The sequence below is a fragment of the Genypterus blacodes genome, unplaced genomic scaffold, assembly GCF_046128005.1.
Source record: "Genypterus blacodes isolate CSIRO-AG114 ecotype Tasmania unplaced genomic scaffold, CSIRO-AGI_Gbla_v1 ptg000067l_1, whole genome shotgun sequence".
Classification (NCBI taxonomy): Eukaryota; Metazoa; Chordata; class Actinopteri; order Ophidiiformes; family Ophidiidae; genus Genypterus; species Genypterus blacodes.
The window spans coordinates 1,555,077-1,582,318 of record NW_027466879.1 but is presented as its reverse complement, the minus strand read 5'-3'; the positions used below and the strand labels follow the sequence as shown (position 1 = coordinate 1,582,318).

Below are 27,242 nucleotides of genomic sequence, written 5' to 3'. Positions count from 1 at the left end.
CAGAGATACAGGCTGGATTATATAACGCCTATATTAAGCCAGTGGGATGCATAAAGGAACTGGCTTCCATCCCATTTCTAACACATTGGATACATTCTAGGCCGGATGTTCCACAATGTGCTCCCATACGGGGGGCCACAACACAGGGAAATGTGAACACAAGTGTGTTTTTCAGTGTGGCTGCTCTCAGAGAGAAACACAAGGAACAGGAACACATTAACCTCAATGTGAAAACAATAATAATGTTGCCTTGCGGTAGGTAAGCAAGATAACAACATGGACTCAGTCAGTGTTTGATTACAGGCCGTTTCTCATTCTGTCCCGAGTGCCAGTTTGCCAGCTGGGAGATATTAGGATGATGAAGGTGAGGGGAGATCTGCAGCTCCAGCCCGGCCTGCACGGATGACCGCATGCCCTCAGCTAATGAGACTATCTACAGGCTGATTAGCTCTCCTGAGGAAAGAATGTGCATCACCTTTTCAGTCTCCAGGGTCTTGTTGTCGAATATGAAGGAGATGCAGCTCCTCACCACCTCCAGCCGACGAGCGCTGTTAAACACGGAGCCGCTCTTACCCATAAGCGAGACTGGACAGGAGAGAATAACACAACCAGGATAAGGAATCAATGCAACAGCTGGCGAAATTCCTACTATAGACAGACATAGAACATAGAAAATACATAAAATAGAAGGAAAATAATTAATAAAATAAGATGGAGGTAAATATGAACAGAAACTATATAATGTAGTTTAAAAAGCGTCTGAAAGAAATAGAAACATTTACAAGATAGAAATAGTGTCTATGTAATTCTCCTGTGATGGGTCGTACCAACAGGTGGTCCAGCAGGCACGACACACTTCTTCTCGGTCCGTGCGGGTATAGGAGTGCAGGCGTGCTTAGCTGCTCCCTCCAGCACCAGCAGCTCCACCTTCTCCCCATCCAGCCAGGGGAAGGGCACCTGGTGCACCCGCAGGTGGGATCCCTCCGACGGCCGAGGCACTTTCTGGAAAGCCATGTGGGGGTTCGGGTTCTCCTAGATTCCAAGATGTAGACGAAAAAACAAATCCAAAGAATGTTGGAGTGAGAACAACTGTGTGGTTCAACACAACAGCATGACAGCAGAGCCGGCTTGTCCGTACGTTTTTGTAGAGCTGCTCGGAGAGTTCCCTGATGTGCTTCTGCAGCTTGGCAGGGTTGACCTCTTCTTCCTTAAAGGTGTCAAAATCTAAGGCTACAAGCTGCACGCACACACACACACACACACACACACACACACACACACACAGACAGAGAACAAAGTCAGGCCCCAGTATACTTCATAAACACAAGACAAATCTGGTAAACACGTTTAACATTTTCTAAATAGAGTAAGAGATGGAAACACAAATAAGTCTATTATTCATTTTGTCACTTTACCTCGTCAAAGAGATCGCAGGCTCGGTAAGGTGGACCTCTCTCTGAGACGAAGCCAGCGAAGGCCATGCCATCCAGAACCTTGGTGAGGAAATCATTCTCGATGAGGCCCCGCTGGCCCAGGAAGGCAGTCTGGATCATGTCAGAGGTTACAGACACACAATTAGAATGGAGACAATCCCACACAGATGGAAGCAATGTGGGTCTACTGTACACTGAAACACACACATCATCATCACAGACCAGGCACAAGAATGTGATTAAAAACTTCAAAATTACATAACGGGGGCCCCGAGACCACCATCTGATACAAAGGATCATGAATCAAGTTATAAATCCTTCAACTTATAAACGATGAAAGCAAAATGAATTTGATTTACAATTCTCATAACTGTGGATAGAAGAGTTAAAACACACTGGAGAGTGTTTGTGTATAATCTGAATCATGTGGGGTACTTTGGGGGGTGATGTGCTGGGGGGTTGCCACAGAGACACCACAGACATGAACAAACAAAATCTTGGCACAAACAAAAATGTAAACCTAATACGTTTCATATGGCTCATGGCCGGCCTCACCCAAGGTTAGAGGCCTGTGTCCGAAATTAGGATAAACAAGAGGATCGCATCATGGAACAGTCATGCAGCCGCTACCACACTTTTAAAAAGCATGTAAATACACACACACACAGACACACTTAGGCATACACGCACACACACCCACTCATGCGCACACGCACTCACTAACACACACACACGCCCGTGACAGTTCATCTATCAGGTCCCTGCATGTAATTCCACCCCTCCTGCTGGACACCACAACTAAAAGCTTCTTGGCACATTAACGGAACATTGTGTTACACAGCAATGACGCGATTGCTGAGGGCATTTAATTTAGAGTCGCATACTGGAATTGAATGTTTGTGCAACTTTCAAATAGTTCACAAAGTGCATGAAACTACATGATGTGTTGATCTTACCTTGTGAAAGTGAATAACAGGTTCAGAATGGATGCGGATGAGCTGCAGGCAAGACCTGTAGCCCTGGAAGAGCTGTGCAAAGAGCCTGAGGAAGACAGCCCGCACCTCCTTATCCTGCAACCACACACACATACACACACACTCAGAAAGAAGCTCCTTCATATATTTGGACTTTTCCATGTGTCTTCCCTTCTCACATGGGAGGAAGGCACCCTGAGGATCATGGGTGCACTAAACGATGCCAACTTACCAACAGTTTGAGGTTGGAGGGTGCCGTGCGTGGCGGAGGGAACGCATTGTCTGCTATCTCCAGGTCCGGGTGCAAAACCTTAGGGAGAACATTTGATCTGTAGTTGATTTATTTCATTTCACATTCATTAAAATGCAACTGTGAAGCAGATGCTTTAATCAGAGCAGCGTCTTAGGATGAAGGTGATGATGATGAACGTAAATGTGCAGCAGTTAAATAGCTCTCCGATTACGTAGGATGACTTTGATTTCAATGTAATTATGGGGTTTAAGTAATGTCAGGAGAGCCCGCTGCCTCGATCAACTTCCTTAATTAGAGTTGAATCAAAGTTTTAATGTGCATGTACAGGTGCTGCATGTCGGCAGGCTTTGAGTCGGAGCTCTGTGAGCAAGTATGAACCATGTCAAAAGTCTGGTGTGTGTGTGTGTGTGTGTGTGTGTGTGTGTGTGTGTGTGTGTGTGTGTGTGTGTGTGTGTGTGTGTGTGTGTGTGTGTGTGTGTGTGTGTGTGTGTGTGTGTGTGTGTACGCTTACCACGGACAGAGCAGTCTGTGTTTGGTGTAACAGAGGTTCAGGGAGCAAAGACAAGTGGATGCACTCAGGAATCTTTATTGTTCCTCCATCCAGGTCAGCAATTATGACATCCAACTGGTAAAAAACACATAAAACACTGACTGTTAGCAGGTCTGATTGCAGCTGGGAGTGGGAGTTGGGGTGCGGGGGAGACGGGAAGGACTGTGAGGAACGACACATACGCCTGATGAGATTCAACCGAAACCAGCTAAATAAACATCTGGTGAAAGGCTGTATTACCTAATCTACATGTGTGAAAACTTCCTGAAACTGGAGTGCTTATGAAGGCCAATCAAAGTTCCCCTACTCAATAAAAGGGAGTCTGAAAGGACACAATGCACTATTGCAGATATAGAAATACACATGTAGAAACTCCAATATTTGTTAATGATTCAAATGTGTTTATGATCTCAGTGCTCTACAAGCATGTGATTGATGATGGTCCATGCCTGTAACACATCTGAACTCACCAGATCCTGGATTTCGGTCTGAAACATGGAGTGAACGCCGATGATGAAGGGCGTCGGTGAGCTCAGCACCTCCAGGAGACGGGACGGCAGAATAGGGATGTACGGGTAACTGGAATCAGGCAGAGCAAGAATGAGAAGGAAGCTGAGGGCTTTAAAAAGAATCACCACAGATCAAGTGTTTGTTACAACGAAACTGAGATGTGAGTAATAGGCAGTAAAGACAGCTACCAAAAATAGTATGCAGTAGGAATGAATTGAATTGACTTGTTATTAAAGCTACATTCGTCTGTGAGGACGACTCAAGTGAGTTTAGTCCAGCAGACAAACGTGAGCTAAACCAGTAACTGGGAAAGTAGGGAAGTGAGACGAGTGACTGTGTGGATTACAGCGACGATACAAGGGTGAATAAAACATCCAAATTGATTTCACTTCTATTGAAGAATCGATCTAATGTTCTTCTGCGCGTTCTTTGAGTTGGTGGTGAATCAGGAGGAAAAGATGAACTGAAGTCTTCAGATGAGTTTATTGTAGTAACGATGGACAGCTGCTGGGAACCTTCTCCTGCATGCGATGGAGGAAGAGAACCCCGAATTCTCTGGACATTTCGCCTATATCGTGATTAGTGGGGCGTTCCCATAGCATTATAATTCATTGATGACAATGTTGTTTAACTGTAATCGATTGGTGAATCCACTTCCAAAGAGGCGGCACTTAAGATTTGAACTGAGAATTAGTAGATGGGGGGTGAAATGCATACAAATTACTATGTAACTGTCCTTCTACAACCTTCTTTGATCTATTGTAAGTGCCCCCAGACTGAGTGGCACTTTCTCCCTCCTGCTATGACGCTGTTGCTTTTGATAAGGTGATTCAGTGCCATCTTCACCTGTTGACAGATATGCGTTATAAAGCCCTCCTGGAGAGAGAAGCTTTGTTGCTCCACCACCAGACTGGAGCCAGCCATTTGGTTAAATTAAATTAATCTTAGTTACTGCATTTACCTATATATGATTGACATTATTTGTTATATTCCAACACTTCCTTTAACGAAGAAGACTAGGGCGACTTTGAAAAAAGGGAAGCTTTCTGCAGTGTGACACATATATTACTAAACTTAAAATCCCAAGTATTGCCCTGTTACTGAAAGAAAGTGTGAAAAAAAGAGCCCGCTTTCAAAATGATATCATCTGATGTAAATAACTTTTCACTGACTTTAGTCTCAGAACTATTATTATATGTTTCCATTATGGCCCTAATCCTCTTCCGTACTTCTAATGTTGTAAAAGGAGACTCTTTGACTTAAACGCTGAGAACCTGAAATGACTTGGCACTAGAAGCGTTTGAGGGCAAATGATCAAAACCCAGATATGTGTGATAAGATATGAGCAAAGACACAACAGACACACAAGAGTAACACATATAAGTAAGAGGCAACAGCATGTGCTTATCCAGGACAAATGCTCACCACGATGAATTGAATATCACAATATTTCCTTCCACATATCTACAATAAATTGAGACGGATTAAGGACAAAGTTTCGTCTCTTTCTGAAGATATTTACACACAATAAAGCGTGGGAAAGAAAATCCTGCACAATCAAAATCCTGATTAATGTGTAAAGGGTTCAGCTCAGTCAGAGATGTGTTTAATGTACCTGTATCTGAGAGGGAACATGAGGGCCTCCAGGGCGCGACACGCCTCACCAAGCCTCTGATAACTGGTGGAGTGGAATAGAACCTTATGTTCCGTCAGAAGGGCACAGAACAGGCTTAGGACATTGTGGATTCCTGGAAAGGGAAACAACAGAGTAAGAGAGGATGGAATCAATGAGGAAATATTTAAGAGATTTATGAGAACAAACAATGTTCTTATAATCTGCTGATTCACTCCGATAACAAGAAACTGTGTTACTAATAATGACTTGGACCAGCCCACTGTCTCCTCAGGGTGCTGCTCCCTCACTGTCTCATTATCACAGGTGGGACCAACGCATTGTTTTGCAAGTCACAAGTAAGTAAGGATCAAGTTAACTCTGAGTTTCGAGCCCTAGTGTCACTGTAAAGGGTTTGTATTCATACGTCTGTCTCATTCTCCACCTTAAGTTAAACTCTTAGTCAGAAGTTCAAGAAACACTACCCGGATCCTCCCTCTTAGGACATCACCTACTCTGTCCTAGCTCTTCTGATGCTCTTGTTTTCTAATCTTTCATTTCTAATCTGTCCTTTTTTTTCTCATTCATCATAGTACCTAACTTATTGCACTTCTACTCTAGCTCTAGTTATGCTCTTAGCTGTTGGTTTAGGAAGGAAATGTGCTTACGATTTCTTGTGACCTGAAGTTCTTTTATCTACCTTTGTTGAACACACTTATGTAAGTCGCTTTGGATAAAAGCGTCTGCTAAATGGTCGTAATGTAATGTAATGTAAGTTCCCAGAGTTTTGGGCTTTTCCTTCCCATTTGTTTTTCATGTGGGAAGATCACGGGTTTAAACCTCGTGAAGTGTATTCACCCATCGACCAGGGAGGGAAATCCTTCTTTCTCTGTCCTCGCTGCACTTGTGAAACATCTCTCAACCAGAGAAGAAGCTGCTGCAGATCTTTGACCGTGTGGTTTGACATGTGACTCTCTGGTGGACCCACATGTTTATCGCTGACTCCACAGTTACCGCTGCGTCTTCCTCCAAGGAACATTTATCCTTTAGCGACTTCAAACTCCGGCCAGTAACATTTCCTGTTTTCTATTGTTGTGTAACTCACTCATTTAACACTGCAGGTCGAATGTTGCTGCTACCACACTTTGTCTGTTCATCATTATGGTCTTTTTCACGGCCTGCTTCCAAAAGGAACAAAATATTTTTTGCGTAGCTGGCAAACATCAGAGTCATAACTGGAAAGAAGATACCTTACCTGTCTAAGCTGTGTTTTATTACCGATTCATTCACATTTTTTGCCCCCTTATTTGAGTTTTTAGGAGCAAAAATGTAGAAGCAGTTCCAATTTTGCACTTTGTGTCTGGTAATTTCCTCTCCTATGTTACTGTGTCTCAACTCTCGATTGGCTTATTAAACATAGAGGATTTGTATTTGGTTTGGTTTAGTTTGGAGAAGGTACTAAAGCTTTATGGGTTTACCAGGCAAGTCCAAATAAAGCTGCAACACACTGCTGAGTCAAGTTTGTTTGATGTCAAGTCTCACATCAGTACGTTTGTGACTGAAGATTTATTTACACTGTGTAATCTGACAGTTGTTTCTTCAGTAGGAGAGCTTTGGGACATTCATTCATTCAGTTTGGCAAATACTGCATGCAGCCAGAAACACTACGCTGAGCTAGATCAGGAAGATGTGGAAGCCATGTGTGAAAAGGCAATTTATGTTATTAAGGCATTTCCTATGATACATATTTGGGTTGTTCTTGAATTGTGTTGAAAAATTGCACGTCTGCATCCGACTCTGAGGTCGCCAAACAAGAAAAACATTTCCACAAACAAATGACGCAGTCGATGTTAAACCTACGGGAAAAACAAAGGAAATTACACATCTCATACAGTATATAAATAATATTTCAAATACCAATGTGACAATCAGGAAGAATTCTAAGTTTACAGTTCCTGTTATTGTTTTCCATCAAGCGACTGACGGAACAATTCATCACACGTTGAAGTGATAAAGATAAAGGAACCCAGGCAGACATGTCCGCACCGCTGGGGGCGCTGAGTCTGAATGCTTGGTTGCTGAGTCCTGCGCTGCAGCCGTAAACAGGAAACTCGACAAGAGGATCAACAAAATCTTTTAGTAATAATCATGATAGCCTCCAGCTCTCTCACATGGTGTTTTCGATTATTGTAACCTACGCCAGACAGGAATTGGTCAGTCGGTCGTCTCTATCTCACATGCAGCTCGAATGAAATGCAGCAGCCGGCAGTAAATGTAATCAAACCACTTTACACTGACTGAGTTAAGTTCCAAAAGCTTTATATGAGCACAATCCTATCAAACCCCCCTGCCTCCTTCCACCTTCTGACTCTCTGACGGCAGTTTCCTAGTCACACCTCAGGCTGTTTAATCTAAACTTAGAGATTTTATTGGCCTTCAGGTGTTTGCTTATCTTATGGAAACAGCGACACAATTCGGATCCTGAAATAAAAAGGAACAGCAACAACCACGGACAACAGAGACAAAGGCAGCAAACAAACAGCAGGGTTGTTGATGAGCGGCCCCGTGTCTCCACCGGGGGCTGGACTTCCTCTGCTGTGTGACATGTCTAACACACATTCCACTCTGTTGACTGAGGTGACCTGTGCATGCGGCACCACACGCTGCTCGCCTATATGGTTACTCACAGTCCTTATAAGGACATAAGGATGACCTAATACGATACACTTGTTACTACTTGTTACTACTTGTTACTCCTTGAACTACGTGCTTACGTGCAGCTCATCAGCCATCCAGCAACACGTGTGCTGCATCATTAGCATAAAGAGGAACTAGCTTCTAAGACCTGAATGTTGATTCACCCCAAACTCCAACATGCACTTTGTCACGAGGGCTTCACACACAATCACAACATCCTGCAGGAATCTATAAAGGCTACACAATATTTATTAACTTATTTATATTTTGTAAATCCTCTGGGCCACTAAATATCCTTGATATACCTGAAGTGTAAAAGAAGAGCAGCTTCACAGTGTTAGTACAAGCAGGATGAGCACAAACCTCCAGTGGAGAAATCAGTTTGAGCTTTTATTCAGTGAGCACTTCTAAGTTTGCAGAGTTAAATATTTGAAACTCTGAGCTCAGATGATCTGTAACAAAAATAGATTTTATTTCAACCCAATCACTTACTGGACTACATGGACACTAGTGACACACGTTATTTGAAGTATCTTTGCATCACATGAAGTGCAGGAATTCTCCACTGCTTAATGAAAACAGGTTTGTGAGGAGTGATGCTGGCCTCGGTCGAGTCCTCTGTCAAGATCCAGGCCATTTGTTTAGTTCTTGTGTATCCAGATTGGCTCACACATGACAGTGTTCATGTGTGTGTGTGTGTGTGTGTGTGTGTGTGTGTGTGTGTGTGTGTGTGTGTGTGTGTGTGTGTGTGTGTGTGGAGTAAGTACCCCCCACGTGCACGCACAGCGCTCTGTCCAAACAAACAGCGGATGGTGTTAAGGAAGTCGGGAAATAAAATCCTCTCTGTTTGGAGGCACATTCTTCCAATCAACTGTGGCTAAATAAGCACCATTTTCCATTACAAAACAGGTTTCAGGTGAAACGGACTAAGATACAGATCACAGATGTAGGAGAGCAGGACACAAACGGTGAAAAATTTAAATCAGTGGACACCAATCCTGGTTCTCACATACCAACGCTCTGCACATCTCCATCATTCCCTATTATACACACACCTGATTGGCTATATCCCACATTTCCATCACGTGTGTTTACCCAATGAAGAACTATAAGGCACCAACTCTTGATTAATAGGTTTAAACAGGCTAATTCTGCTGAACTAACAAATAAATCTCTTAATATGGGGAATAAAGGCACCTTTCATATGTGAGAGTGAATGAAAACAAACTTAACCAAATCTACTTATGATTAAACTCATGGTGAATCACTCACATTGTATCTCGTTTTACCAGGACAAATCTTTTCAAATATTCTCTGTTGTGCAAGCACAGCAACGTGAAGTCAGCAAACCGCATCAAATCTCGTTTCAGACACAGCTAGAGCAGCATTTAGCCGCACGCTTAAGGGCTGTTTGTAAAGGTGCTATAGACGTTTAGCAACATGTGATTTGCAAAGCGGAGTAAAGCGTCTTAAAAATGTCTGTTTGACTAAAAATAAATACAGGATTGTCGGAATTAAAATGTCACACAAATTAAAGCTGCTTAATTAAACAAACAATGACGATGCCAACAAAATGATCACAAAGAATATTCTGACACACGTCCACTTTCAGATTACAAGTACCAACCAGACTGGAAGAGGGGTTATAACCCGTATCAGGTGTGTGCGTGTGTGTGGACGTGACAACCTGCAGCAAGAAGCTATTGGTCATCTGGTAACTGAGCAAACGAATAGGCCGACATCATGAAACAAGCGGTGATACACTAGTACAGTCACTAACAACAACTAACAGCTCATCGTGGCTCAGCTAATTCCTCCCTGACTCGGACTTCTCTCCCCGCTGTGCCAGCCTGGCTCAGATATCATCTATTTTATTGGGGCCATTTTTTCTTCAAGAAAACGATGACATTGAACAGTTTTTTAGCGCTGATGTTTTAGCGCCACCACCAGTTGATTGATGTTTCTTAATGTGCGTAGTTGCTTCGACTTACCGAGCTGCTGGAAGAGCAGGGCCACACTTTTGGACGTCACAGGTAGTGTGTCATTCAGGGGCGTCTGGATGAGCTGTCGGTCTCCTGCTCCCAGGCTGAACAGCTTCTGCAAAAGAACAACAGGAGAGGAAAAGGTCAAAGGGGAGACAACTTCAGACAGACATGGACTCCATCTCCAGCCTGGATACAAGCCGCATTCCAACTGTCAAACATTCACATTTACTGCCAAGTTTGGTGTGAATAGATGGAGAAGACGTGCTGTCCAGTGCAGCAGAGTCAAAGCAATATTAAAAGATCCAATCGGATTGAAAAACACATTTTCATTGTGTAACATGATACAACAGGCTGGCTTTCTGACCAACCAGGTGTTTCTGATGATGCCTTCAGGATGCAGAACAGAGGGACATTAGGTCTCATTCAGATGATTCCTGACATACCTGTAGGTTTAACTACTGTAGGTGTCGCAGAGACAAATGAGGCTGAAGTGAAGCCCAAAGGCACTGAGGCATCTTGCTGAGGAACAGCCAGAATACTGACCTGGAGGCCAGGTTTTTTTCATTTTGGAGCACATTAGCCCACATTTAGAACCTAATATGACTTCTGTCTCATTAGTGATGAAGGATGTTCTTCATAACAGTGGAAAACATGAACTGTAGTGTTTTACAGGGTTAATATGAATCAGAAAAGACACTAAAAAATGATATGTTTTGATCACCTTGAACATAATCAATAGTGCAACACACTTTGAACCCCCTCCCCACCTAGTCTGAGGTATTTAGCTCCAAGTAACAGACTACAAATTCTATGGAAACATGAAGAGTATGTAATTAGAAAATGTCTGCCTTTGGCTAGACAACAATCTCTGGCACCATCAGCTAGAGAAGACACATAAATCATTTCCAGAGACATAACCATGACTTTCACAAATATTGACGGCCTTACAGCAGGTAGATTCACATACTCCAGCCACTAGTCTGCTCTGGATCCTCCTGTGTGAGGGAAAGGAATGCTGGCAAAGACGTACCTGGGATCCACCAGCGACCGGAACCAGGAATGTGAAGAGATTGGCCACCAGAACCTCTAAAGGGAAACTCAGGCTGTCTATGTACACTGTGTAGATTAGACCCAAGCAGCCCTGGCAGGAGAACATGACAAACACAATGTCAAACATATGATCCGTGCAGGGTCATCAAGATTACAGGTTGAGAGGAATGTATCCCCCAAGTCATGCATCATTACCCGGAATATTTCAGGAAAATCTAGCCTGGAGACGAGAATGAGGCTTTTTGGTGCAAACACTTGAGCTGGCTGGATCAGGCTATCTTCCTCAGCTTCTTCATCTTCATCTTCATCTGCCTCCATATTCTTTGATACCTGAAAAATTCAAAGCAGCTACGTTGGAACAGGCATACCACAGGGCTCAGTATTGGCTCCCCTGCTATTAGGTCTTTTTAAACGGCTTCAGAAAATATTCAGACCACTTCACTTTTTGAAAATGTTATTGCCTTAAATACAATTATGTTGTTGTCTATCTATTATTAGCTTGTGCTAGAAGCATTATAGCATTATATACATTAAATAGAATACGTTACATTCTATGGGACAATGTTAAAGGATTCTTGTTATGAAACAAATAAATAAAGACATTGCTGAGAACATTACAACAGTGTATAGATCATTTGATGGATTGAAGACATGTATAGAAAAATATCAGTTCACGCCGCCAAAATAGCTCATAAAACAATCTTCCTTTATCTCTCGAAAGACAGAGAGTGAGACAGTTGTGCAAACACCTCCTGCCGCAATGTTTCCCAATTCATCATACTGAAACCATTTACAGAGCAAAGCAGACATCCAAAAACTGCCACGAGATTCATAAAAATCAAGCCTGCAAAGATAAAAAGATTATATTAAAGGATTTCTTTAGAGGGACGCCAAGAAGATTTTAGGGGATGAAAGTTTGTTTCCCTCCTGGGGTCACAATACGAGCTAGAAAACGCAAAACATCAGTGACATTCACGAGCCACAGCAGCAGGGATGCTAGATGAATCATTATTTAGTTTAGTTAGAATATAGCATTAATGCAAGTATACATTACATTATGATAATGTTATTATGTGATTCCTATAATCTCTCGGCTAGCAGAGAAGGCCTTGCTGGTCCTGATCGGCCACCACTTAGAACTCGTAAGTATTATAATCTGAAAATTTTAAGACAAACTAAGACGATTGTTGCTATAACCTCACGCGGTATCTAGTACCCCCAAAGGTGCATCATCCATCAGGAGAAGCAAATCAGCAGCCTCAATGTGGTTCTAATTCTCTCCAGAGTGGATCCCTGATCCCCATCACCGCTCAGTGCTCATTCCTAACTTAAGCCCTTATCACAATCTGCTATCTTTCGCCAGACAATGAAAACATGCCATAAGTGCCTCAGCATCTCAGGACTAAGGAGTCTGAGACTAAAATATCCCATTCAGATGGCAGAGGGGGGTTACCGTACCAACGTACCATTATTTTTAGGATTTGGTTCAATTATTAGAGAAAATACATTCCTCTAGTGCCTGTCTGAATTCCGCGGATTTCAATAGAGTAGATAAGGATGTTGGCTTAGAGGTTAAAGATCATTAAAACACAATTGCATTTCAGAAGGTCTTCAGTGCCAGACGCTGTTTGTTTTGCAGGAAAATGAGGTGCAGACCAGACCAAATATAGCCTCCTCTCACATTTATGGTGATACTAAACAATCCTGTATTAGGTTCACAGTTACACTTAGTCATTATAATAATAATAATATTCCTCAAGGATTATCATCCATTTAGGAAATACATGAGGAGGTAGTTTACTCAAAAATGTTTGCATGCTTGAGTAAATCTGTTCAGTCACTTGGAGTAGACTAATTAGTTCAATCTAATTATGGTGTCTACATGATGTTAGTGTGCATGTTAAGCACCAGGGGGTCAAGTGTTCCAGATTAAGAACATCATATGCACAGGAAAAAGAACATCATCAAAAATGTTGAGAATGTTAATCTGAACACAAATATTTGAGGTATGATCTGTATTATCATTCCTTAACCTGGTGGCCAAGAGATGGAGGAATACAAGGACCACATGTGAAAGAAGAGCACGCGATTCTCTTATTGCTGAGGCCCGTGACAGCCTGGGTCCTCATTCCACCACAGGTTTTGCATACAGTTGGATTCCATCAGGAATTATGGGACTGAGCCGTGTGTGTGTGTGTGTGAGAAGCTGCAGAAAAATAAATGAGGTGCAGGAGAGAAGTGACTGAAATGAACAAGAAGAACCGACCAAAACAAAATCAGATTCAGTCGAGTGTAAATATTTCGGCTGCTTTGTGTTCAACAACTGACACAGCAGCTGCACTAACCCTCGTTTGCAAAACATGCGTGCTACATAGAGAATTGCTAGTTGTGATTGTGTGACAAATGCATGTGCAGCATATGTTCTTTCTGGCATTCACTAGTAGCCTCGTTGCCAGTCCTCACATTCCAGTAAACAAAGCATCAGATAAATAATCATTAAGGTCAATGATTGAGTCTGAATCTGTTATTGAAGACACGACTCGCTTCCCTCCATCCGTCACTGGGCCAGTGTGTGAGGAGGACAGGAAATAGCCTAAGGAGGATGAAGGTCTGAGAGTCGGGATGATCCACTGGTCAGCAGCCTCCAAGACGTTCATAAAGCTGAGGACCTTTAGCACCCAGACACAAGCAATGAGCTTGAGCTTCTCAGTAAAGCGCCAATGAGACCCCCACAACAGTTAACTCAACTATTTTGGATGTGATGTGGCAATTTGGCCCCTTAGCAAAGCCTCTGAACCTCATTTGTGCTTTGTGGAGTGGAGGAATGTTTATGTAATTGTGCTTTGATCCACACAACAAGCTCAAATAGTGAAGTAATGAGGACAGGATGCACTATTTCATACTTCAGTCTGACTCTTAAAGGGAAAATCTAATGTTCCTTAAGTTGGTGGATAAGAAAGTGTGAAGTTGGAGGAAGGTAAGCACAAATGAAACTGCATTGAAATACAGATAAGCTTTAATCTCTGTTTCGAGTTTGAAGCATACTAAGGATCCTGTTTTCACTCAGTGTGTTCATTACTTCGGCAGCACTGGAGTGCCTAAAGCCTTACATTTAACTAGAAATGCATTTCCTGATGAAATTGGCTGTGATTGCAATAGTAGCGGAAGTTTTTGGAAATAGCCAACAACACGCAAGAGAACAATACCTGTGAAACATGGAAAATAAAACAATAAGTGTCCTTCATTACATCCAAGTGCAGCCGCTTGAAACGACAAAGATACTGTGCCACTTACAGAAATTCACTGGAAAATGTTTTTTACGGTTTCAACTGAATGCACTTTTGACTGACCAGCACCTACAACAGAGAAAGCTGTGAACTCATGACGAGCAGGGTGACAGGAGTCGTCTGAGGCCTCTGACTAACGCAAACACAGTGAAACAATTAGCTCGGCATTCAGCAAGAATTTGGCAATGAGCAACATTAACATGATCCTTCATAAGTCTAAAAAATGATCTGTCCAAACAAATCGGCTCTAATCTAGAATTTAAACCTTTGCATAGTGACAACTAATCTGTAATCAAAACACAAAACATCAAAACACAACACGTGTATCCATGAGTGCATCAAATTATGTTTTCTGCAAAGACACGAGACTGAGATTCTTAACTGAAACCATCACTCTGCCCCCGCCGGATTCATGAAAGGCCACGTAAAGCCTGGTTCACACTACACTACTACAGCGTGTGAACAGCAAACACACGCAAAACAGCACAACACACACTTTGAGAGTGCAGAAGTGGAAATCTTTTGAAATCATTTGCAATCAAGTCTGGATCGAACATAAACAAAAAAAGTGTAGAATTGCAAAAGACGATCTAAACTTGGGGTCGGACTTGATCACAAGTATTTCATATTTACATAAAGTATGTAGGTAAGAAGTATTTAATATAAGCAATACATAGCTAAGAAGAATAGTGGGGATGATGTGTGATTATGTGTGTACCCCTTTAACACCAGGTTACACTCAGGCACAATGCTCACTGGCAGCTCTGTTCATTCTGATGAGTTTATGGTCTGAAGCCCGTCAGGCTCACTGTCAGACTGCGGTGACGTCCTGTGGTGTCAAGTGGAACCAAATACTGAATTTGTGGCCACAGATTTCACCACATGAGGATTAATGAGGCTGGTGGTTAGAGCTGCTCCCTCACAGCTCGGCTCCCTCACTTTAGTTTGCATGTCCTCTTCCTGTCTTAACCCAAGTGGTGCTCAAAAATATGATTCAGGTTTCAGATCATAGGGTATCAACATATGTAGTGTAAATGAACCATTTGGTGTGCGTTCAAGCCTTAAATAAGTGGATGAGAAGTGTGTTGGTCTTACCTGCAGGTTGACCTCGGCCTCGAAGAACGTGAGGCAGGAGCAGAAGTGTCGGTCCGACTCTATATCTGTCAGCACAACGGTGAAGAAGGTGGGCGGCTTTCGTTCCCGGGACAACCTCCAACCTCCTGGCTGGCAAAACTGCAAAAACAGATAGTAAGCACCATTATATGAGGGTGAAAGATGATTATTATGATATAAACAGTTGGTACAATTAAAAAATGGTATTTAGAAATGATGTTGGGGGCTAAATTGGAGCATTTCTGGGGGAAGCTGAACAGAATCTCTGCCTTGTTTGCGTTTGTTGGCTTGACAAAATCTAAATCCCACAATCAGACTATGACACAGAAGTGTTATCAGAACTTGAGTTTATTCATCACCATTAAAAAAAAAAATTCTTCTCTTTCTCCACCTTTTGAAGTGATCTCATTTCTAGTAAACAGTCCCCTCTGATAGTAGATTTATTTAATTATTCTGTCTGGATTCAACTTTAACTTCTAACATTCTGATCAGGGGACCTTGAATAATCATAACTGTCCCTGTCAGGCTGTTCCAAGGTCTTCCTGGAAGAAGCTATGATTTATACTTCCAAGTACTAAGAGTTTATTGAGGCTCCAAGAATCAGAAACATCAAACTGTTTCAAGCAGGAGCATGGAGACATTTTTAGCACCTTGCAGGCACTGAGACACTGCATTTTAATAAGAACAAAATGATTTCAAACAGATTTCATGTTTCAATGCAGCCACGGGAGTCAGATATAATCCTGACACGAAACATCTGCTTAGCGTGGATGCCTGACAAACCCCCTGGTGTAAAATGAATCAACTGATATTATGGATTCATTTCACAGAAAGTGCAGCTGGTGCATGCAAACCAGAGAAGATCACAATCTTTACGTTGGTTTCATAAAGACAAAACAATACGCAATTTCTCACAGCAACAGGATGAATAATGGGTGACTGATGCTGTGGGGAGGAGGGGCTGTGGAATGATGGACAGACAGAGAGAATGAGAGTGACGGAGGAGAGAGCAAAAGGCCACCAGGGAGCCGACGGGCATTGGGTTGGAGAGCGGTGTGTTTTCGTCTAGCTTCCGTGTGTTTTTACTGGAGGCCTGACCGTGCTGGCTCTGAAACTGTGTTTAGACTGCTCCTCTGGAGGTTACATGGGGAATCACTAGACACATGGAGGAAGAGAGGAGAGTGGCTAAAGGAAAAGAGGGGAGGGGGGAGGGAGGTGAGCGCCAAACAGTTGGCTTGATGGATAAATGGATCTATGTAGAGCCAAAGACACAAACATACTGGCAAGGTGGAGTCTCTGGAGAAGAACAACACGAGGATCAGGTGCAACAAGGTGGAAGAAGAGGGGAGTTAAAGAAGTAAGAAGACAAGAGGGCAGCTTTTGTGAGTGAGGGTGAGATAGAAGTGAGGGTGATTAAGAGAGGAAGAGAGGAAGAGAGGAAGGGGGGAGGAGGGCTGTTTGGCTTCTTCAACCTGGAGCTTTGGACCAGGATGCCACCATCTTCCAGCAGATACAATAGCATGCAGGAAATCTGTTCAACCTGCATTGTAGTGAGGTGTGTGTGCGTGTGTGCACGTGTGCACGTGTGTGTGTGTGTGTGTGTGTGTGTGTCGACACTCAAGCCAGACAGGACTCAAGGACAAGTGCAGATAAGTGTGATCCTGTCCTCAACTATTCCAACAATGCCATTCAGTATTGTCGCAAAAGAGATAAACACCTTTGGGACCACATACCTCAGAAGATCACAGGAGATACAACATCCTGTGTGTGTGTGTGTGTGTGTGTGTGTGTGTGTGTGTGTGTGTGTGTGTGTGTGTGTGTGTCTGTGTGTCTGTGTGTGTCAGTGGATATGAGGCTGAGTGATAAACAGAGCGCATTAGAGAAGTGATGTTGTGAAGATTCATTTGCTTCCCTGATATTAAATGCGTGTTTCCGTTCAGCTCTTATCTGTCCTGTCAGTCTGCACAGACACTGTGAGGGTCAAGCTCAGGTTCAAAGCCACTTCACTCACTCACTGTTTATTCCTCCTTTTCTGTACTCCTCTTATTCAGGGGGCAAAACAACTAGGACACAGTGACATCACTCTACTCTCTATTAAAGGCACTGATAAAAGAGAGTCTTATGTAGGATTTTAAAGCTTAAATTTAGAAGCTGGATCGACAAGAGAACTTTATAAACAGACACAATGCCTGTCACTCAAAGACAGAGACAGCAAGAGTTATTAGTAGCAATTATCCAGTACATGAACACATCAGAAGGTAAAGGCAACGCTTATTCTTTTTTTATCTAACAAGGCTTCTCCCAAGTTCCTTCCTTTTCTTTAAGGCTGCTGAATGTCTTAAACTCTAAAGGATAAATTCTGGGTTACCATTGACTCAGAACTTTTCACACCATTGGGTCGGGGAACCCTTTATGTACTATTGGTCAGAGAGCCAGAGGAAAGAAGAAAGATTCCATCATGCTTCATGCAGCTCCTGGCTAAATGTGGCAAGATGTGAAAGCTGGACGAGGCTAAAACGCCTCTAAAGCTCAGTTTCATTCCAACACTGTATCTGCCTCTGCAGAGAGCATTGGAACTGAACGTTTACACTGTTACAAACATTTTTATCTCAGTTTATGTGTTCCTGTAGATTATAGAAACACACAGAAGACAACAAAGTCCCGTTACCAGGTCAACAGGACTTTATGTAAGTGTATTTATGTCCTGTAGTGCTACATTGTGCAACCAGAGACAGCGGGTGAAACTGGTCCAGGTAGGAGGACAGAGCGTGACAGAGCGCTGAATCAAGGTCTCAGTCATACTTTGCTACTGTAATATGAATCAGGGATCCACTGTAGTGCAACAGGTGTGAGGATTTACAGGCAAAATGACAGCCAAAAATTAGCACTTATGTCACTCAGACACACAGAGCGCCGAGAGAAAGGACAGCTCCTGTTCCCGAATTAGACTCTAGTCAAGTGACAAAGGAACTCTGGGACATGATCTCTGCTGATGCCAAAGCTCCTCTGCCCTCCAGCCAGGCAGGCCTGCTGCACTGCATCGTGTGCCGCCATGTGGCCCGGCTGCTCCACACCTCAGAGCATCGCACGCTCTCTGCTGACACTGGATCTGCAGACTGACCTCCGAAAAATCGACACAGCAAAAAAACGCAAAGCCCGGTCATGATGCAGTCCGGGGTGCGTTCTTGTTCTGTGACTGGACACTGCAGCCCGGTCAAGCCAGCCTGATCCTGTTAGAGCCGGGGCAGCAGCCATCACTAGAGTTTGAGTCAGGACAAACGTGCTGCATCTCACTCTTAAAGTATTCCTTCTTCTCTCTGATGCAACACAGCTGAAGCATGACTGGAAATAACCGTACCGTGTTTCATCATATCAACTACAATTCCAACGTTGAGGAAACTACAAACAGATTTGTGTCGGTCAAAGAACATTTATCCAGTTCCCATAACCACAAATTATTACAAAGTAGTAGGGAAAATGTCTAATTTGGCCAAGTAACAAACATCATCTAGCTGTCTTTCTCTAGAAAAATGACAAATCAAACATGGAGTCTCTCCTGCTCCCTAAGCACCATCCAGGCTGATGCAAGACACTTAAGGGGTGAGAGAGAAAATAAACAGAAGGAAGGCTGATGGGAAAACACCCTGCCCTGACTGGAATGAACAACAGGCTCTTGAATCAGCCTGGACGGTTTCTAATGGAAGATGTAGGGATACGATTCTACTATCAAGTAGAAAATGAAAGCAACAAAACCAGCTAAAGACTTCAGGATGAAAGTTTAATCTCCAAAAGCAGGTGTTACTCAAAGAAAAAGATATAAATAAAATACGTCCATCATAACACAACCTTCCAGACAATAACAGAGACCTGCAGATGAGGCGATGCCAGGACAGGACAGGACAATGTGGACAGAAGAGCACAGCAGCAGATGTGTGGCTGTGTGTGTGTTGAACTGTTTAACACTTTAATCATCCTCTTCCTCTGCCTTGTTCTTTCCCCATTCAGTCAGAAGAGTCGCATGCCAGGAAGACAAGACAATGACGGAAAGTGAAGTGCAAGGTGTCAGGCAGAGGCTGGGGGAGCAGCCGGGGTGGAGGGGTGGAGGGGTGGAGGGGAGGAGGGATGGAGGGGTGGAGGGGTCAGTCGCTGGCATGCTGCCTGCTCAGGACTCCGGCTTTATCAGGACGGATGGAGGGACGAGCAGCGGACACAACATGGAGGACAGGCGGCGCACATCCTTCTCTCAAATAACAAACAACAGCAAAACACAAATTAGTCTTCATGGTTCCACTTTAGGGCTAAACGATGTGTCATGTTCAGTTTTTGTCTTAACACGCTACACACTTGAGCCCAGATATGTAAACTCATCATGGTGTCAGAGTCTTTGGTTTGAATGTGGCTGTGCACTGTGCAGCCTCATTTCTGAAACCTTTATAGAGTTTTTGTTTAGCAAACTGTTTATCTAAAGTTTATATTTCATATGTCAGAATGTTTACACGTCGTGTGGCAGTGCTACACAAACCCAAGTATTATGCAAACGATGACGAGCGGAGGGATTGGATATCATAAATATTAGCCTGATCTCTGATTTCCAATGTAAATGTAACACAAACCTAATGTAATGTAACTTTAGGCTGGCTGCTGAGGTCGCTCGCAGTTAGTCAAAGCTCGAGCCGCAGCTAAACTTGTCAGACATGAGCAGTGAGAAGTGAAATGACACTACACAAAGGTATTCCAAAGTTTAAACTATAATCGAGAGCGGCCACCTCAAGCACTGACTAGTCTGTTCCAGATCAGGTCCAGTGCTGAGGTGGCATCTTCTCCCTACTTCCATTTCAAGTCACCAACACGCCTGGTTCCCATTTGCTGATCTTATACCACTTAGGACGACTCACTTATATGATAGTGGGCACATGTGGTTCATCTTAGAAATTGATATTTTTAGACGGTGACAATGGAACACAAGAGTTCTTCAGACACATCGAGTCAGACAGGCGTCATCCAGCAAGAGCTACACACAGCATCACACACACAACATCTCAGGGCTTTACGACTTCCATTTTTCATTGAAATGTCACACCAAAACACTGTCACAGAGGGCATTTGGGCATGCAGATGTAAAGTGTGTTATTTCAGCCATCTGCTGATCTGTAACAGGCTCAGACACCGAGAACTCTGCAGAACTCCTTTTATCCCCAACGTCTCAGGGGAAGATCTCCTCACTTCAGGGTGAATACTTGGGTTTATTTTAAAACACAACACAGATCAGGAACATATGGCCAAGCTCACTGCACTGACAACAAGAATGCACAAAGGGGCGAGGAAAAAGAGAGATCGAATCAATCCACTCTCACTTTAATTCATCCTGCGCTCTCAGTCGTGTTCCTTAACTTCAACAACCTATTTTTGGGTTCCTTACGTGTTGCATAAGCATCTGCAGTAACGTAAGGAGAATGTTGTCGTCGTGGACTTACAACTATAAATGGGATTTAAGAGGTTTCAGTTTCATTGAAAGTAGGTTAATAAACACCATGTTTGCCCGGAAACAAAGTCAAGAGTAAACAGACTCCTCCTCCACAATTCACAGGAATATCCATGGATTTTTCCTGGCACAGCAGATTTTACAAATTAGTTTCTAATGAAAACCAGCAGAACAGCGTTAAAGCATCAAATGTGTCAGAAGTGAGGGGGTAGTAAACTTTATGATGCCATGGATGAAGGAAACAGGGGAACATGGGTTCTGTGGTATCCCAGCCTACTTGATAGCGGCTTCACCTTTTAGACGAGGTTACAAACATGTCATCTAATAACTACAGAGTTTCACAACCCGTATGAAGTGTCTGATATTAAACAGAAATTCTGGCGGGCCTGTGTCGTTGGCCATGCGTAGTAAACCATTACGTAGTCGGCTGAGGCACTGGCTGATAAGTGACAATGATTAACCCTTGCAGGACGTATTCAGTGCTTTTCCATCGCCATAGCGCCGAGGCAAGATCCACCTTCAACAACAAAAAGCTAAAGCCAAAGTTTTAGCCAATAAAGTTGGAGCTGGTTTGACCCCAAGAAACTGCTGGGTTAGTACCAGAAGGTAGTGATGACAACACACACAACACACCACCTTCATTTGTTCAGGAGCGACTCAACTCTTAGTTACAGCTGCATTGTTACAGTTATTGGATAACTTTTCTGCCCGATGTACGTCTCAAATGGGTTCATATTTTGCTCTATACAATACGTTTGTACGTTTTCCTTTGGCTTGTAGCTTTTGCAGTTAGTTTCTATAATACTCAGACTGTTTTTCTGGAAGGAGCTGTTTTGGTGGGAGGTAAATTGTTTACAAAGGAGCAGCGACTCTGAATGGTTGGTGAGTTACAGTCACAGTGATGTGATGTCGTAAGAAGTAATAGACTTTACTGGAGCATTTTCATTTTTCAGTGGTGGTAGTGCTTAATGGTTAGATTTTTACAGATGGGTCAGGAAGTACAAGGATTTTATACGATTCTATAATAGCATAGTTAATAGTATATTTTCTGGGTTGTGGAAGACAAGGATGAATGATGCAAGAATATATATCCAAGAAGAAGCAGTGATTGGAAATGTTATATGGAGTGTGTTAGTTATTTTATAGTAGTTTGTAGTATAGTCTATTATTGTCCCTTTCTGTCAGTTCTCTTTAATCCAAATAACTACATCCTCACAACTGAGAGCTGGTAAACATCGCTGTTCTGCTTTTGAGTTCATCAGTAAAAAGAAAACAGAAAACTTCAAAACACTCTTGTGAGCACGTGGAGTGATGAATGAGAGCGCAGGGTAAACAGCTTTGTCCTGAGGTTTGAGATCAGCACAATGGCTGTCCTGCGTCACGCTGCTGAGCCCCCGACTCTACAGCACAGTAAGATCACGGCCGATAATGACCTGGTCCTGGGACAGGTGCTTCCTCCGCTGGCTGCCCGGGCCCCTGGCTAAGTTACTGGCCACTGCACTCAACCAATCTCCTGTTTGCCTTTGCTAGCCTCGCTTACAGCCACAACACCAACACGTCACCTGACAAAACACTGCTGCTGCTTTGGAATGTGAACACAGGACCTACAGTGTTAAAATCTTTCACAAATGTTTTGGAAACATTAGAACTACAGTTTAGCTTTTATACCAAAGATAAAATTCCGGCCTATTTTTAGACTTGAAGTTCCTTTGCTTTGGCCCAAATCAGGAGCTAAATTGTTACAAAGTTGCATTGATATCTTGGTTTATCTGTCTGGGGTAACATTTAACTAATAATTCCTCCGTCAAGCAGGGACACTGGTGCACTCGGCTGCTGTGTCTTTAAAGCTTGCAGCAGCTCATCCTTATTAGTGGCCTTCCTATCCTTATCAAATGGTCAAATTTGATGTCCCTAGCTGTGATCTGAGGCATGTTCAGTGAATCCCCCCCCCCCCTCATAGTGTCACAGCCCTCTTGCGACTCTTAAATGTCAATCAGTGACAGTGAGGTTACAGCCCTGTGTTATTACGCCGTCAGTAGAAGATCTGACAGCTTGCATACGTCATTCCCAGTAACAAGATCAAAGTTAGCATTCACCTTACAACCTCTCAGTTTCCAACACTCACAGGGATGGATGGAGCAGAGATATAAGTGAGCTCTGTATACTTCAGACTGTACTGACACTCACCCTGACTCTCAGACTAATTTATTGGTCTCAAAAGTTCTTAGCCATCACCTCCAGGCCAACGCAGACAAAATACAAGGAGACAATGTCAAAGGAAGCGAGCTAAACATTCCTAGACATGCCAGAGAGAGAGGTCACTGTGTCTACGTGTAGGAATTCAAGTTATGTCACCAGCCACTGGCCCAAGCATCAGCAGCAGTCAGCACATTTTTACAAGCACATTCAGCAGTCACCAGGTAGAGGCATGTCTGGAGTCACGCTGCCGTTCGGATGACAAGGAGCTCGGGGGGTTGTGGGTTGACCCAAAACATTGCTCTTGAGCCTGCATGCCAGGGTGCTGGCGCTGGTCCACCCCTGGAGGCGTGTTCACCTCCTGGCATGCCACAGATACACACTGGTCACTGCTGCTGTTGAGTTGTGTATGAATTCCACTGGGCTGGAAGGAAGCTCTTGTGAATCATTTTCCGTTTTATAACCCCCTCTAACTGAATCTATCAGGAAATAACATTTCTATGTCAATGTGTTTGTGCATACGACACCGTGAAAAGGAAGAGACAGGCGAATACAACAAAGTAAAGATCATCTATGAAAACAAACTACAAAGCCCAAACGCATCCACAACATTACATCTAACCCTTGAAGTGTGTGTGCAAGCTCTCCAGCATACCGTAGCACCATCTCATCCTGTGTATTCCCATTTCCTGATGAGCTCATAGTGCTTTTCAGCATGGAAAGTCCTGCTTGCTTGACAGCAACGGCTTTGTTTCCTGATGTGTTTAGCTTCAGTGTAACACACAGCATTGATTACTCATGTGTGGATCTTCCTGACAAACACATGATCCTGTTCTCCCCTCAGGCTGGAACAGCTTCCTGCTAATGGAATGCACTGTTTAGCCTTTCTCCAATAGTTTTACAAACATCATACGAACTACGTGCATGGCGACATGTCAAGCTATGGTCATTTGAGTCACTCCATCAATTGAAACAATTAGACTGCATTCTTTCATCCAGTTGTGGCCTGGCAGGGAGCCCTTAAACTGCCTTAGTCATGCTAATCATGAACAATACAGTTAAGCAGTGTCATGACTGATTTATCCAACCTCTAGACAGAACATGGCCAGATGAAAGAAATACAGCTGATTTTGTTTTAATCCACTGAACTGAACTCAGAGACTCGGGTCAAACTGGAATCAAATACTCAAGTGTTCCATTCCTGAGCCTTTGGGAAACTATGCATGACAAATACAATATTTTCAATTTAAATTGTGTTAAAATATCACTTTTGTTCTCAAAGCTGAGCATAGCAGTCATACCAATTACCCACATGACAGCCTGACAACAGATTTTACAGATTTTCTAAATAACTTCTGAATTACTCAGGCATTCTTCCCGGAAGTGGGAGCCACGTCCTTCATTATGGCAGGGATTTGAGGGGAAAGGGAGGAGTTCAAGCAGTCAACGTTCTAGACAGGAGACATGACACAAATGTTTAGAATCAAGTCAAGTTGGGTCAAATTCCTTTATCGGAGGAAGTTGGGCCCCCAAGGGGGATTTTGGTCAAATTGTCTACACATTTTTGTAGCTGTGGCCTGGCAATTGAAATGCAAGACAAAATGAGTACACAATGTATGTATGTGTGTGTGTGTGTGAAGAATGAAGTAACTGCTATGAATGGATCTTGGGCACCAACATCTAGCACACAATCATAATACTCCATCTCCCTCAATAGATTCAGTGGTGGCCTCTTGAATACATGATCTGTCCTTCACATCTGAGGTCCACTCATGCCTAACAGGTGGATGTCTGAGTAAGAAGCAGGATTAATAAAAGGAAAATGACCGGCGTGGCATGTGGCTCAGATACCAAACAGGAACCCACACTGCAAACTGAGCGTTGGACTGCGACAGGACAGGATAAGTATTGTTCAGTGCTGCAGCATCTCGCCCACAGCAACAACATGAAGGGACTCAGTCACAAGATTCTGACAGGCTCAAATTCCAACTTTTCTCGCCTCAAAAGATTTCCACTCTACCAAAGGGTGAGGGCAGGTCACTTCTAAGTTATGAAAACAAACAAAGAGACACAGCATGAGCAGAGCAGTTGTGACATTGTTTTTGCTATTTAAAGTCCAAAACTTTTCCATAACTACCCACAAAATTTCCGTGATTGTATTTCCTGTCCTGTGTATTTCAAATTCTTTTTATCCACAATAATTAAGCAGATAACCAAGCACATTCTCCAACTTTAATGGATGGATGGAGTTTGGATTCTGATAACCATAGAAACCCCAGAACTGAAACAAGCTACAACTAAATAAAACTTGAAATAAAACTAAAAATGAAATTGAATGATTCAAAACCTTGAGTCCTGTCAGGTCTTTAGTTCAAGGCCCTTAGAGTTTTCAACAGTGGAATTTGAGTTGGACATCCAGGCTCTAGTGGGTCCCTGAAGGCCTGTTTTGCTATTCAAGTCACATTTCCGTTAACGTAAAGAGTGATTTGTTATCAGAGGAGACATTTTGTTTTCCTGCAGGCACAAATGAGCACAGAGCAGGAATGAGCGTGCTGACAGAACGCTGTCTGTGGGCTGCGTGTAACAGACTGACCCCCCCTGTTTAACAGTGAACTTTCTGACACTTTGGAATGTTTTTCACCTCTAAGCCACACTCATCACGATAAAACACACACAAACACGCTGAAGGCCAAACCCAGCATCAACACAAACAGCCGACCATCTCCATGACACAGTATACAGCGTTCGCACTAGACTGAAGGGATTAGAAGGCTGCACTGCCAGACTATAAAGTAAAACCATACAAAGGGGACTTGTGTTTAGATCATTCATTTGGTGTAATTGGGATGTAATCTTAGTCTAATGCACCAATTAAGGGCCATGTGGTCACATCTGTGTCTTTATTGGGTCTTTTGCATTTCCAAAGGCAACTCAGCCCACAGGACCAAAACAATACATTTGTAAATACTAATTGAATACATTTGAATGATCATATTATCCAAACTGTCCTCAACAAAAACCCTGCCATCAAAAATTTGAGACGTCTCACTTCCACTGTGGTTTCTGAACAGCTTGTAATTCGTGCTAAACACAGAACATGAATGTTTGATTTAAACAAAGATAGTTGTAAAAATTAACAGCTCAGTTTACTGGCAGCCATTAACTTGGACAAACAAGCTGGAGCCAGATTATGAGCGCGGTGTTCGGAATGCCAAACAACTCTCCAATACTTGGATTAGATAGAAAAGTTGTCCATCTGGTTGACCTATAATCTAGACTTTATACCTATAATTAACCCACCCTGTTAAACATGAAAGGAAAGAGTGACTTTGGAAAGGAGATGCATGAAAACAAGTGCAAAGTAGGAAAAGAAGGTGTCAAAGTAATTTATCTCCGTTTGAAATCAATACATCATCTGCAAACACTGGCTGTTAGCAGCGTTCCAATACTCATTAAAGCATTACAGAAATGGGGCTCGTAATTAAAAGAGGAAATTCAGCAATTAAGCAGTAAACACCACATTCCAAGCATTTCTGCGGCGTTTGGTGGAACCTCTCAATTCCGGCTCTAAACTACGTGGCAGTCAGGGCTAATAAAGGTGTTACTTTTTCATTTGTTTTGTCTGCACTGCCATTAAGATCAAGATGGGAGAAACGTGTACACATGGATGAAATTAATGTGACACGCATTAAATGACGCATTGCAAGAGTTTACTAGATCAGGAAAGACACGCAGAGGTGGTGTTGACATCGTTAACATCGTGTTAATGAACCCGCACGCGTCTGGAGCAGGAAGCCGCAGACGCAGACCCACACAGGACGACCCGGTCAGATTCAAACCCGGGTCCTTTGTGGGCATCGGGATTAACCACCGAGCCAAAATGCTTGGGAGAATATTTGATAGTGGCATTGGTCGTTCATCCACCAGGCCAGTGAAGCAACGGCACCCAGGACATGAACCTTGAATTGGTTCACTGAACGGTTTAACCAATTAAGTCCCTACACTTTCAAATGTAAGACCTTAAACTGATTTATTGACCTAACGAGATAAACTGCATTTAATTCTGGTGAGTCACCTTGAGGGAAAATCAAAGCTGCGCC

General features: G+C 43.0%; 1 protein-coding gene across 2 annotated transcripts in view; it reads right to left on the bottom strand.

Annotated features, from left to right (window-relative positions):
- The window catches only part of sbf2 (SET binding factor 2), a 78,823-nt gene that overhangs the window by 35,441 nt on the left and 16,140 nt on the right, over nt 1-27,242 (bottom strand). For both annotated transcript variants that reach the window (XM_076155630.1, XM_076155631.1), the window contains exons 3-15: nt 15,447-15,584; nt 11,260-11,394; nt 11,045-11,155; nt 10,021-10,126; nt 5,336-5,468; nt 3,681-3,789; nt 3,172-3,285; nt 2,640-2,717; nt 2,390-2,503; nt 1,416-1,544; nt 1,139-1,237; nt 828-1,032; nt 476-585 (exon numbers count right to left, since the gene is read on the bottom strand). In XM_076155630.1, the coding sequence (XP_076011745.1) occupies nt 476-585; nt 828-1,032; nt 1,139-1,237; nt 1,416-1,544; nt 2,390-2,503; nt 2,640-2,717; nt 3,172-3,285; nt 3,681-3,789; nt 5,336-5,468; nt 10,021-10,126; nt 11,045-11,155; nt 11,260-11,394; nt 15,447-15,584 (1,581 nt within the window). The remainder of the gene's footprint in view (nt 1-475; nt 586-827; nt 1,033-1,138; nt 1,238-1,415; nt 1,545-2,389; nt 2,504-2,639; nt 2,718-3,171; nt 3,286-3,680; nt 3,790-5,335; nt 5,469-10,020; nt 10,127-11,044; nt 11,156-11,259; nt 11,395-15,446; nt 15,585-27,242) is intronic.